At 34.5% G+C, this 13,109-nt stretch overlaps 2 protein-coding genes across 2 annotated transcripts; one reads left to right on the top strand and one right to left on the bottom strand.

The window, feature by feature from the left end:
- The first annotated feature begins 6,676 nt into the window (after positions 1-6,676).
- Positions 6,677-10,581, top strand: LOC118046681 (uncharacterized). Its single transcript, XM_035055659.2, has 2 exons — positions 6,677-9,880; positions 10,003-10,581. Exons 1-2 carry the CDS (start codon positions 6,826-6,828, stop codon positions 10,389-10,391), a joined length of 3,444 nt encoding a protein of 1,147 aa, XP_034911550.1. The 5' UTR covers positions 6,677-6,825; the 3' UTR covers positions 10,392-10,581.
- Positions 10,582-10,986: 405 nt separating this feature from the next.
- LOC118046682 (uncharacterized) lies at positions 10,987-13,073 on the bottom strand. The gene is made up of 2 exons (XM_035055660.2): positions 12,852-13,073; positions 10,987-11,378 (listed from the first exon to the last, which is right to left on the bottom strand). The coding sequence occupies exons 1-2, from the start codon at positions 12,972-12,974 to the stop codon at positions 11,283-11,285; spliced, it is 219 nt and encodes a 72-aa protein (XP_034911551.1). The 5' UTR covers positions 12,975-13,073; the 3' UTR covers positions 10,987-11,282.
- Between the last annotated feature and the right edge of the window lie 36 nt (positions 13,074-13,109).

Below are 13,109 nucleotides of genomic sequence, written 5' to 3'. Positions count from 1 at the left end.
TATACATTTGTTACTTTTTTTTTTCTTAGTAGTGATTAAGAAAAAAAATAAAAAAATTATTTTACCGAACTCATCTAGAAATATATGAGTACTTAGATTATGATTATGTGAAGACTCTCTTGTCACATATAACATCCTAATTATAAAATTTAGTCTTAAATAAAAACTATTTTTTTATTTTAATTATAATTTTAAAAATATTTAGTTAATTAATACATATTTTACAATTGCATATCTCGAGCAATCATTTAAATAAGATCTTAACTCTTTGTATAGTTACATATTCATCATTAACATAATATATAAAAGCGTGTGGGTTTTTTACTTAAGCTTTTTTATTGCTTTCTATCTCATAATTCATTATGGATTGTAATAGTGATTTTTTTGAACATCTTAATTTGATCCTTGAACTTTTTTTTTCACAATTAAACCCTTTTAAACCCAAATTGGATCCCAATTACATGTATTTTGGGAGGTGAGGGTTGAATTGAAAGAAATAGGGCTTAAATGAAAAACACATGTAACATAATTGGCGGCTTTGCCATTTGTTTAAAAATTTCCTTTTAGTCTTTTATCCTTTTAAAACTATTAGGTAGCTGGTTTCTATAATTTTTAAAAATTACATTTTGACATCAACTTTATTTTATTTTTTTTAGTCATTTTTTAGTGGGGGAGAGAGAGGGAAGTCACTAGATTTTAGTTGAAAGAGAGAAAGTTGTTGTTAATAATGATTTTAACCACTAAAACAATTGTTTTTTTGTGTCAAATGATTCCGTATAATAAAAAGAGTTAAGATTAAGTGTTTTTTAATCTTAAAAACACCTAAAAAAAGATATGGGGTTTGGAAATTTTTTTATTCAAGTTGATTATGGGTTTTGGGTTTTTTTGTGTTTTTTTTATTCAATTTCAATGATGTTTCCTAAATGGTTGTTATAAAAAGGGGGTTTGAAAGTACATGTATGGATCAAAAAAACAAGAGTTTTATTTTCCAGCCACCACAGTACTAGATTTTGTGCAACGTTGTTTATTTTTTTTCTTGGCAAATACATCTGCCCCATGGACTTTAGAAAAAAAAAATGAAGGCTTACAAGTGGGCTCTTTTTTATGGGCCAGACGCAAGGCCTGACTTCATTTTTTTATATATATGTTTTTTTTATTATCTTGTTTTTTTAATTACTAATTTTATATATGTATTTTTTAAAATAATTTTTGCATTTATGTTTTAATTAACACCCATTTTTTGTGATTTTTTTTAGCTTATTTAGCATTTTTTAAATAACAATTATTTTTTAATTATATTGAGCGTGTGTTTAATTTTTTTATGAGGTTGGTGTAGTTCATTTATAATTTGGAATTTTCTTTCTCTTTTTTTATTCAATAAATTTCATGTGTGTTTCAATTTTTGTTGTAAATTGATTTTTATAAATATATTAATTAAACACAACTGGGCAAATGACCTATATTACGATATTAAATATCTTTATTTATATTTATCGCTCAAGTTTTTCCCGTTACATTTTTATTTATCATTGATGGTTTTTTTAATTTATTTACAAAATAGTTTGTAATTTATGTGATTAGATGTGTTCATAAGTTTTTCGATTTATATTTAAATTTTTTATGTAAAAAACATGTTGAAAAATTCTACATGTTTGATTTTTTTTAAAATCATGTATTGTGTCTTCAACTGGATCCTTATTCTTTTGATTATTTTTTGACCCTTTAATAATTTTATTTTTTAAAATTTTACCATTCAATCTAAGTTGATTATGTATTGCTTTTATTGTTGTTGTTGTTGTTATTTTGGTCCTTATTCTTTTTATTTTTTTTGTTAATGTTTTTATTCTTTTCAATTTAAATCTGAAATTAAAAATTTATTGTTACCCTTTGATTTATTTTTTCTTATGATTTTAACCCTTATTCTTTTAATTGTTTTTTTTTTTGATTTTTTTATCTATATTTTTTTCAAGTCATCCTTTAACGTTTTATTTTCTAGGAATTGACCTTTAAAATTTTTTCGTGTACAGTGCTTCTAGTATGATAACCCGGGTCATGACTTTGAAAAGTTGACAAGGATTGACATTTTTTTTCTTTTTTGATAATGTCATTCGATGCTTTTTTTAAATGGCTTTGTGGTTATCTTTATTTTTTTTTTTCTATTGAATTGTCACATCATGACCTAGGATTGTTAGGTTAATCCGTACCAGCTCACCCCTTAATGTTCAGATTATATGTTTACTCTGCTGATTCAGATTGATTCACACCAGTTCTTTATCTCTCTTTTTTTTAATCATGTTTCGTCATTTCATATTTAATTGGTTAAAAATTAAACAACATCATTTTTTTACTTTTAGATAAAAAAAAATTATCACGTTATTGTGGTGAATTTATATATATTTTCCTATTTTTTATTTTTATATATAATTTAAATAAAACTAATTTATTTAATTCATTGATACTATAACCTTAGTTATTAAATTTATTTTAAAAAAATAAAGCACTTGCAAATGTGTATCCGTAGCTTAGCACGAACGATCATCTGATTAGATATATCCCATGTTTTGAGGTTTATTAAACAATATTATCTGTTTGGAATTGTGATTGCTTTTCAAAATGTTTTTTACTTAGAAATGTATTAAAATAATATTATTTTTATTTTAAAAAATTATTTTTGAAATCAGCACCTCAAAATGATCTTAAAATACCAAAAGAAATATATTTATTTGAAGTAAAGAAAAAAATAAAAATATTTTAATTTTTTTAAAAAATATTTTTAAAACACAAAAACAACATGATATAAAACATGCTAATACCCATTTAAATATCTATTATGATATCATTCTTCCAACTCAACAGTGAATCATATGTGAAAACACCAACACAACATGTTACTAAATAATATTATCACAACAAATAAGCATAATCACGGCCACCATAATTTCCGGAGGGAGTGAAGACATGAGAGGATTTCTTATTGGGATTGAAATAATCCCAACAGGTCTAACAAAAATTAGGAAACCACTAGCTTCTGTATTGCTGATCCGTCTTGAGCTGTGTTTTTATCAGTAAATTCCCATAAAAGACTATGATCTCCACTCAAATCTTGAGTTCTGCTGCTCTTGGATATGATTAATTAATTTATTGACTTCCGATGAAGAGTACAGCAAGAAATATTCCCTTCCTTTTCTCCACCAGCTGGGAATGGAAAAATTTGTACATCTAGGACTCAGCTTAGTGGGGGAATCCAGGGTTCAGGCTTGATTTGGCAGGCTCTATATGAAATTTAGACCTTCATTCTATGTTTGTTGTTCTTCAACTTGCTTCTCCTTAAGCCTAGTCCAGGGAATCCAGGCTGTGACGACGCTGTTGATTTTATGTTCATCCGAAAGACTTGTGGTGGCCGGCTCCTCCGAAACACTGATTGTTCTCTCTGTGGGCTTTGTATCTCGCTAGGGCTTAATGTTGCATGTACAGATATAGGAAGCTCGTTGTGACCAAGTGGATAGAAATGACAGCTGAATCTGATTATAGGAACTGGTATGGAACATGAGCACAGCATCTAGAGTCAACTATTCTTTTCAAGTCATGTATTCTTCTGGTTGGTGAAGGATTTTAGTGAAGGACAATATGATCATGTTTACTGGGAAAAATGTTCTTTAGGGAGGGCTTAATTAGGATGCTGGATTGGAATAACTATCATGTTTCTGAAGACAGTAGCTAGATAATTGGATGAGAGGTAGAATTACAGTTGAATTTTTCAGAAAAATAGTATTTCCATTGGTGAGCAACTGTCAATTAGTTAGGAGGGTAGAGATTCTTCGTCTTCCTTACATGCAAATATCATCAATTTCCTCCTTCATTACAGACATATTGTCTTTCTTTTATGATCATATTTAACATTTTTTAAAATATTTTTCATCTATGCATTATGCATATCTGCATACCATTTTTGTTTTCTTATTATTCTGCATTACCCGTACTCACTGGGAAGAATCCTAATCTACGTATCCCTTGATTTCTTAACTTTTAAAAAAATATCTGCATAACATTTTTCACCTTCTCAACTAGTTTCTTGTTATCCTCCAACAGCAGACTTCAAGTCAAGGCCTTAAACCTGTCAGGATTCGGAGTTTTTGGCATCTTGAAAAATTCCATGTTTCCCATCTCAAACATTTGGTCTTCTTGACCTCGGTAGAAACATTTTAGTGGAGTAATCCCCTCCCACTTGGAAACTGTGGCCAACTTCTGTATCACAATGGCTTAGGAGCTTCAATATCTGCTTAATTACATTTCTAAATGCCATTCATAGTTCTCTTTCAGGTGATGCCCCCCCTAAGGTAAGCCTTGGCAATGTAAATTAAACACAAGCATGGCTGGTGATGAAAAGAAAGACAAGCAACAAACAAGCTAAAACCAAAGGTAGTTAAAGGACTCACTTGCAATTCCAATGAGAAACGCTTTCAAGTTTTCGAACCACTAGAAATCATGATCGACCTTGTTTTTGCTTCTTTCTTCTGATCGATCGTTCTAGTTGAGTAAATATTTTGAGGGTGTCTTCAAATATTCTCATGAGAGAGTTTCATCCCCTTAGATGTCTCTCCAGTTTAACTTAATTCTTTGGTCTCTCAACTGTAGATATTACTATCAATGCTTAGTCTTAGGGATGGAGTTCTTAGCTTTTCATAGTATTCTACTTGTGTTATATACTCACTTTTATAACTCTCACTTCTATGCAGTTTCTTATTAAAGGCTGTTGGGAAAGCACTAGTTTTATTTCTCAAGTTAAGGTGCTGGTTTTCCTCCGGATACTAAGAAGATAATCCATGGAGAATGGATGTTAATTAGTAGACAACACAGTAACTTCCTATTAATGAATAGGAAAGGAAGGTGGCATGCATGCCCTAGTACTAGGGCTACAAAATGGTAGTGGAAAACATAGTTATTAAACCTGAACTTATGACTTTCACTTGGAAAACTTATGATATAGAGCTATGGGTCGGAGTTTTAATTTAAATTTAAAAAAACTATTGACCCAACTAAATTTAATTGACATAGCTTGTTGAACATTACTCAATTACCTAACCAAATTCGATCATGAACATTTAAAGAATTCTTTTTTTTAAACGATGACTTTGAAGAAGTTAGAAGTAGTTAATCTGGAAAAGGTCTACGGCAATGTATTTTGCTTCAGTTATTGGGAGCAACTTGAATACTTATTCCTTGATCAAAGTTCTCTTCCGACATAGATTCTTTAGAATATTGAAATATTATCTGTTCTTGAAGTTTTGCCTGTGAGTGAATGTCACCTTACCAACTCAAGGTAAATTAAAAATTCTTCACCTGCAATCCTGAGAAGTATATATAATTCAACTAGTCAGGTTTTAAATTTGTTTTTTAAAAATTATCGGTTCGAGTCTCACAAACCTTAAAATTATTGAAGGTTTACATGGTCATTAAATTCAGGATTTGTGGAATTAGTCGAGGTACGTATAATCTAACTTGTGGGATTCACGTTAAAAAAAAACGTTTGAATCCTACAAACTAGCTTGTGCATACCTCTACCTACCTACATTTATATCGATAAAGATGCTTCCATCACTAATTTGACATGATTTGTGATGAATTGTTTAGGATGGTATGAACTGAGGAACTTGGAACAGCTAGATCTTTCTTGAAATAATCTAGGAGGTATTCTCCCAGCTTGTTTAGAAAACTTGCCATATCTACGACTATTGTCTAGAGTAAAATTAGAGCAGTTGACGACATTAGAGTTTATCAAGCTGCCAAACAACAATTTGGGTGGGCAAATACCTCCCCCGCCCTCAGTTTCAAACTCTTCTACCTTGAGATCTCCCTGTATCTAAGTGGTAACAAGGAATCATGGGCGAGCTTGTAGTCTTTACGAAGGAAATAGAGTGCCCCAAGTGATGCTGGTGCAGGTTTTCATGGCTGCTGGCAATTACTGCATAATCCTATAGGCAGCAAAGCTCATTGTTGTGTACATGCTGAAATAGTAAGAATCCCAAATTGGAAATGGGACTCATCAGCAACAAATCTGGAGCAACCAACAGACCAGGAATGTCTATATTAACTAGAGAATCAGGCAAGCATTGAATATACAAAGGATGTAATAATAAGTTGTATTGGTAAATGATGTTTTCAAATCAATCGAGATTAAATCCTCTTTTAAATTGATTTTAAGATGAATTAATAGATAACTCATTGGTGAATGAACTCAAAAGATGGAAGACGTAGAGCCTAGAGGTTGGTGTTGTGCAACAATCCACTTGTTTAACACGAGGTTAAAATTAAGAAAGCATTGAATATACGAATAATAATTTGCTAGGGTGCCTTTGTGTATACTTCATTGATGGAGAAATGTTGAAGTAAGGTGGGCCCTAATGAGTCTTGAAAACAACATCATTTTTATATTGGTGATGTGCATGATTCTGGCTTAAAAAATTAAGATGGCAAATGGCAAAAATCATAGTCTCCTTATCTCCTCAACATGACCCTTATTTAACTTTTCTTTTAAGCAAAGCTTCACATTCTCTCAAATATTCAAGTGTCAAAGTTGCACAAAACGACCAAAACGAACACCTTGGACTCTTTCCTTACACCTGCTGCCACTAGTTTCCCCATAAAGAGCATTTGCCGCCCCACCTCATCTACACACATAAAGACATCAAAGTGTCATAGGAAACAGTAAAAAAACATTATAAATTCAGAAGAAAAACCATTACACAGACAGAGAATATAGCTCACAACTTCGGTACAAACCACTTCCCTTGTCATGTTTAGTTTGGTCTATGATCATTAGTTACCATGTTTCTGCTTTGCCAAAGTTTTGTTGTAATCTCTCTTACCCTTTTCCTAGCTTCTTCACCAGCCTCATTACCTTCATCAGCAATTGACCTTCTCAAGTTCCAAGATAGTCTTCCGTTACTTTCTCAAAAGCTCTTGCCATGGAACCAATCAAGCTCATCTTCCTCTCCTTGCCAATGGCCGGGAGTTTCTTGCTATCCCAACAAAAGTTTTCAAGTCAAGGCCTTAAACCTGTCAGGATATGGTCTTTCTGGTGTCTTAAACAACTCCATTACTTTTCTCTGCCGCCATAAACATTTGGTCTTACTTGATCTTAGTGGAAACCATTTCACCGGTGTTATTCCTCACTTGCTTGTGAACTGTGGTCAGCTCAATACCATTCTTCTCAATGACAATGGCTTGGAAGGTTCAATTCCTGCTGATGTTTTCAAATCAAAGAAGCTTGTACAGTTAGACTTGGGCTACAACTCTCTTTCTGGTAATATTCCTCCTGAGGTAAGCTTTTGCACCAACCTTGAATACCTAGGGTTGTATAACAATTATTTGAGTGGAGCGGTTCCAAGTGAAATATTTTCTCTGCCAAAGTTGAATTTCCTGTATCTTAACACAAATAACCTAACAGGGTTGTTGCCAAATTTCTTACCTTCCTGCGCAATCTCTGATCTTTGGATTCATGGGAATGCATTTTCTGGATCTCTTCCTTTTACTCTCAGTAATTGCCAAAACCTTACTGTGTTTATCGCCTCTCAAAACAATTTTGAAGGAGTCATTGCACCAGAGATTTTCAAGGGTCTTTTGCAACTTGAAGTTCTTTATCTTGATGGAAACAAACTTGAAGGGGAAATTCCAGAAACTTTGTGGGGTCTTGAAAAATTACAAGAGCTTGTTCTTTCAGGGAACAAGCTGAATGGCACAATATCTGAGAGGATTTCTCAATGCCCTCAGCTTATGAACATTGCTCTTTCTGGTAATAATCTTGTTGGTCATATTCCTAGATTAATTGGAACTCTCCAATATTTGACCAATCTAATTCTCTTTGACAACAAGCTTGATGGCTCATTGCCTGCTGAGATTGGAAATTGCAGTTCACTTGTTGAATTTAGGCTTCAGAATAACCATATAGGAGGGAGCATCCCTCCTGAAATATGTAATCTTGAGAATCTTGAGGTTCTTTTCTTGTCCAATAATTTTATTGAAGGCCATATTCCAAGGCAGATAGGGAGATTGAGCAGCCTTAAAATATTAGCTCTGTATAGCAATAATTTGAGTGGTATAATCCCATCTGAAATCACCAATTTTACAAAACTCACCTATCTTTCATTTGCTCATAATGATCTTACTGGTGAGGTACCAATTGATCTTGGGAAATATTCTCCAGATCTTGATAGACTCGACCTAACCTCGAACTACCTTTATGGACCAATTCCTCCCAATGTATGCAATGGCAAAAATCTGAGAGTTCTGACCCTTGGGGACAACAGGTTTAATGGGATCTTTCCGGTTGAGATTGGCAAGTGTTTGTCTCTAAGGAGGGTGATTCTTAGTAACAATCTTCTAGAGGGGAGTATACCAACCGATTTGGAGAGGAACTCTGGGATTTCTTACTTGGAAGTTAGAGGAAACTTGATTGAAGGAAAAATACCTGCAGTGTTTGGTTCTTGGAGCAATCTATCAATGATTGATTTTTCAGGGAACAAATTCTCTGGCTCTATACCTCCTGAGCTTGGAAAGCTTGCAAATCTTCAAGCCTTGAGACTTTCTTCTAATAATTTAACGGGAAGCATTCCCTCTGACCTCAGTCATTGCAGAAAGTTAATTAAAATAGACTTGAGTAAGAATCAGTTGTCAGGAAAAATTCCTTCAGAGATCACTTCATTCGAAAAATTAGAAAGCCTTCTCCTTCAAGAGAACAAACTTAGTGGAGCTATTCCTGACTCCTTCTCTCGTCTTCAAGGTCTCTTTGAATTGCAGCTTAGCAGTAACATGCTTGAAGGTCCTATTCCTTGCAGTTTGAGCAAGATCAACCATTTTAGTTCAGTTCTTAATCTGAGCTATAATAAGCTTTCTGGTAAAATCCCTGGGTGCCTTGGCAATCTAGACAAGTTACAGATTCTTGATCTCTCAAGCAACAGCTTCTATGGTGAGATGCCGACAGAACTCAACAACATGATCTCCCTTTACTTTGTCAACATATCATTCAATCAACTCTCTGGCAAGCTTCCAACTTCATGGATGAGAATAGTGGCTTCATATCCAGGGTCTTTTCTTGGAAATCCTGAACTTTGTTTGCTAGGTAATGATGCAAGAGACTGCAAGAATGTTAGAGAAGGCCATACAAGAAGGCTTGACCGGCATGCGTTGGCTGGTGTCATTATATGTGTTGTTATCTCTATGGCATTGCTTTGTTCTGTGGTTTACATAATAGTGGTTCGAGTCCTTCAACATAAATATCACCGTGATCAATCACTTCTTCGTGAATGTCGATTGCATACTGAAGATTTGCCAGAAGATTTACAGTTTGAAGATATAATGCGTGCTACAGAAGGCAGGAGTGAGGAATATGTAATTGGGAGAGGCAAGCATGGCACAGTTTACAGGACAGAATCTGCAAACTCCAGAAAGCACTGGGCTGTCAAGAAGGTGAGCTTATCTGGGGATAACTTTGGCCTTGAAATGAGAACTTTGAGCGTAGTCAGGCATCGAAATATCGTGAGAATGGGGGGCTACTGCATTAAAGATGGTTATGGGTTCATTGTAACTGAATTCATGCCTGGAGGAACATTATTTGATGTCCTACACAGACATGAACCACGTATGGCTTTGGATTGGGACACCCGATATCGCATTGCTCTTGGTGTTGCGCAAGGCCTTTCTTACCTTCATCATGATTGCGTGCCACAAATCATTCACAGAGATGTCAAATCAGATAACATTTTGATGGATTCTGAATTGGAACCCAAGGTTGGAGATTTTGGGATGTCAAAAATGCTTCTTGATTCTGATTCAAGCTCGACGAGGTCTAGAATTGTAGGAACTCTAGGTTACATGGCACCAGGTAAGTCGCTTTCTACCAAGCTAAACCGTTCTTTCGGTTCATTAATCATGAAAAATTTATGTCGAAGCTCAAATGCTAATTCCTGTCTTGTGTTTCTCCTTTTTCCTTGTCCAAAATTTCAGAAAATGCATACTCAATCCGATTGACAGAGAAAGTCGATGTATACAGCTACGGAGTCATTCTGTTAGAGATTGTTTGCAGAAAATTTCCAGTAGACCCCAGCTTTGAAGAAGGTCTGGATATCGTTTCCTGGACGAGGAAGAAGCTGCAAGAGAATGATGAATGTGTTTGCTTCCTTGATAGAGAAATCAGTTTCTGGGATAGAGATGAGCAACAAAAGGCTTTGAAACTGCTAGAATTAGCACTTGAGTGCACTGAATCAGTGGCTGATAAGAGACCATCCATGAGAGATGTAGTACGTTCTCTTATAAAATTGCAAGATAAGCATGAAAGAAGTGTAAATAACAGAAACATTCGAACCAAAAAATCTGATATCCTTCCTGAGTCCTGACCTGTTATAGAAAGTCAGGTTTTCATCAAGGCTCTCTTACACAGACCCTGTATTATTGCATGCTGGATATTCGTGAAATATGAAGAGCTAACTTTGAGCTTTGATGCTTTCCATGTGCCAAAAAAGATGATCAAGATTGATCATTAGAGCAAAACAAGCAGCTTTTCTTTTTTTTTTTGCTGTGTTCCTTCCAAATGCCTCTAATAACTATCGTCGAGGTGAGGTGGGATGCTTGTCCTGCCAGAGCACAGCAAATCAAACAATATAGATGCGCCAACTAGTTCCCAGATAAAATCATATTGATTCAGGACAAGCCATGAACCAAAATGGGAGCAACACTCATCTGTGTAAGTTTCCCATTTATCTCTACCTATTGAGATAGGAAGCACAAGTAATGATTTTATCCCAGCTTATCATCATCTCAAATGAAAACTTCTATAGATGCATCTGCAATAATGGTGTGCATTATTTACAGCAATCACAGGTGACAAAAATGTCCAGTTACTAAGACGAACCCACACTCACGGATTCACGCCTTCAGATGATATGGTGCACCAAATAATACGACTATCATTAGAAACCAACCAGCCGTTGCTAAAAAAAACCCAGCAACTTTTAAGACATGATGTATAAATACTTTTCCAACATCTTACATAATAATATCAACCACATATAAAATTTGAATACTCATACATTGCCAATCATCCAATAGAGATTGCAATCTTGCCTCTTCAGGAAGACTCTTTAAACTGATTGAGTATTACCATACAGAGTTAGGAGTCATGATTATTCTTTAACAAGGAGACAAAATCCATATAGAAACCAACAGCATTATCAGCAAAACATGTCTGAAGCCACAGCATCAAACTACAGTAGAACGTCTTGAGTCTCCTATTCAGTTGCTTGCAGAGGCTGTGGAGCTTCACTTTGTTTCAACTTTTCCAATGCAGAGATCCGTCTATCAAGTGATTCATGAGCACTTTCCACCTGGAGAATGAAAGAGTAAATAATAGCATATGAGCAGCAAACTCACAAGTTCTCCAAACATGCATGCAAAAAGAATCTTCATGTCCTGAATTATAACCCACTATCCTACAGCCTTGCACATTCAGAAAAACTTAAAGAAGGAAACCATGGTCCTTCCTTTGAGAATAATGCTGCAGGTAACGTCAATTGTAAAGCATGCATTTAATCCAGAAGAACAGAAAATCTTTAGGCTGGGGCTATTAACACTCCATCAATTGCAAGAGAGAAAAGTACTGTGCCATTAACACTTGATGGAGAGCTAATAACTCCACCCAAAACTTTATTTCATTGTAAAGCAAGAGCAATATTCCTACTGTTTCTTTTACAATATCTTATGAACAGATGATAACAGAATTAGCATTCTAACATTCTTCAGTCAGTTATGCCCTTTTCCATGTTTGAACAAGAGATTAAACACTTGATGCAGCATTAAGGGGGGCAATGCTCGAAGAATGTTATATGAATCACAAAGGTACAATCAGGAGATTAAAAATTGGATGTGCAATGGAATTTCAATTCGTGTCCTCTGATACCATTACCAGACTTGCAAATCATTCTCTACTATTTGTATGATTTCTCTAGACAAAAGTAAACCACAGTTACTTTTTTGACTTTCGAACGCATGTTTTCCACAAATTGCATTAGTTGTGACAAATTATGATTTGATTTCTGTCTGAACAGGCGACATGGAATTCTTATCAAGAAATGCCAGTAAGTAAAGCATCCTGCGAAAAGAGACCATTTAACCTTAAATTAACACAACCAATACCTAGTAACAAACACATAAAGACAGGGTAATACTGCAAAAGCGACCAACGCCAGGAGCATAAAACACGTACAGTTACCATTAACAAATTAATCTTGTAAATCTACCTTCTCAACTTACAAGGATATACTTCTTCTACGTATTTCTCCCAAATATAACCTCTCTCCAACTAGCTTTACTGCTTCTATACCATTTTTATTGCCTCTTAGGATCCTCAAACTTCTTTAGTACTACTAAATTCCATATAAAAGAGCAATCAATACAGATGATCCGCATTCTAATTCAATCTACTAAGTGCCCAGTAAGCATATATTCTTCCACAACAAAAAATCAAGAGCAAAAACCAAAACAATAAAAATAGAGAGAGAGAGAAATTCAAAACCCGTGATTAAAATTTCACAATAAGGACTAATTGAACCTCAAGTTTCTACCTTTTTTTCTCAAATGCCAACAGACAAATACCATTCCACAACATGCACGACTCAAGCGAAGAAACACGGTGAAAAAGAGAAGATAAAAATGAAAACCCATGATTAATATGTTGCAATAAGGACCAATTGAGCCTCAATTCGCTGCCTTTTTTCACGGATGCTAAATGGAGTGAATATTGACTGCAAAATTCAGCTTAAAAAGAGCAGTTTTTTTTTTTTTTAGATTTTGATGATTACCTGTTGAGAGATGGCATCATGGGCAACCTTGAAATCTTTGTAAAGGAGATAGATTCCTGCAAATGATGCTGTTGCTGCTCCTGCAAAGAATGAAGCCAATCTCACTCTCAATACGTAACCCATTCTTTCTCTTCTTTTCTCTCTTCAATTCTAAAATGGTGTCAAGCCCTCTGTCTTTGCTCGCTGGTGTTCCTCCTTGTCTTGTACGACGACGTATTCTATTTTAATGGTGATATACCAATCATAAATCGAAACTTG

Source organism: Populus alba, chromosome 12 (assembly GCF_005239225.2).
Source record: "Populus alba chromosome 12, ASM523922v2, whole genome shotgun sequence".
NCBI lineage: Eukaryota > Viridiplantae > Streptophyta > Magnoliopsida > Malpighiales > Salicaceae > Populus > Populus alba.
This window is presented reverse-complemented; position numbering and strand designations above follow the sequence as displayed.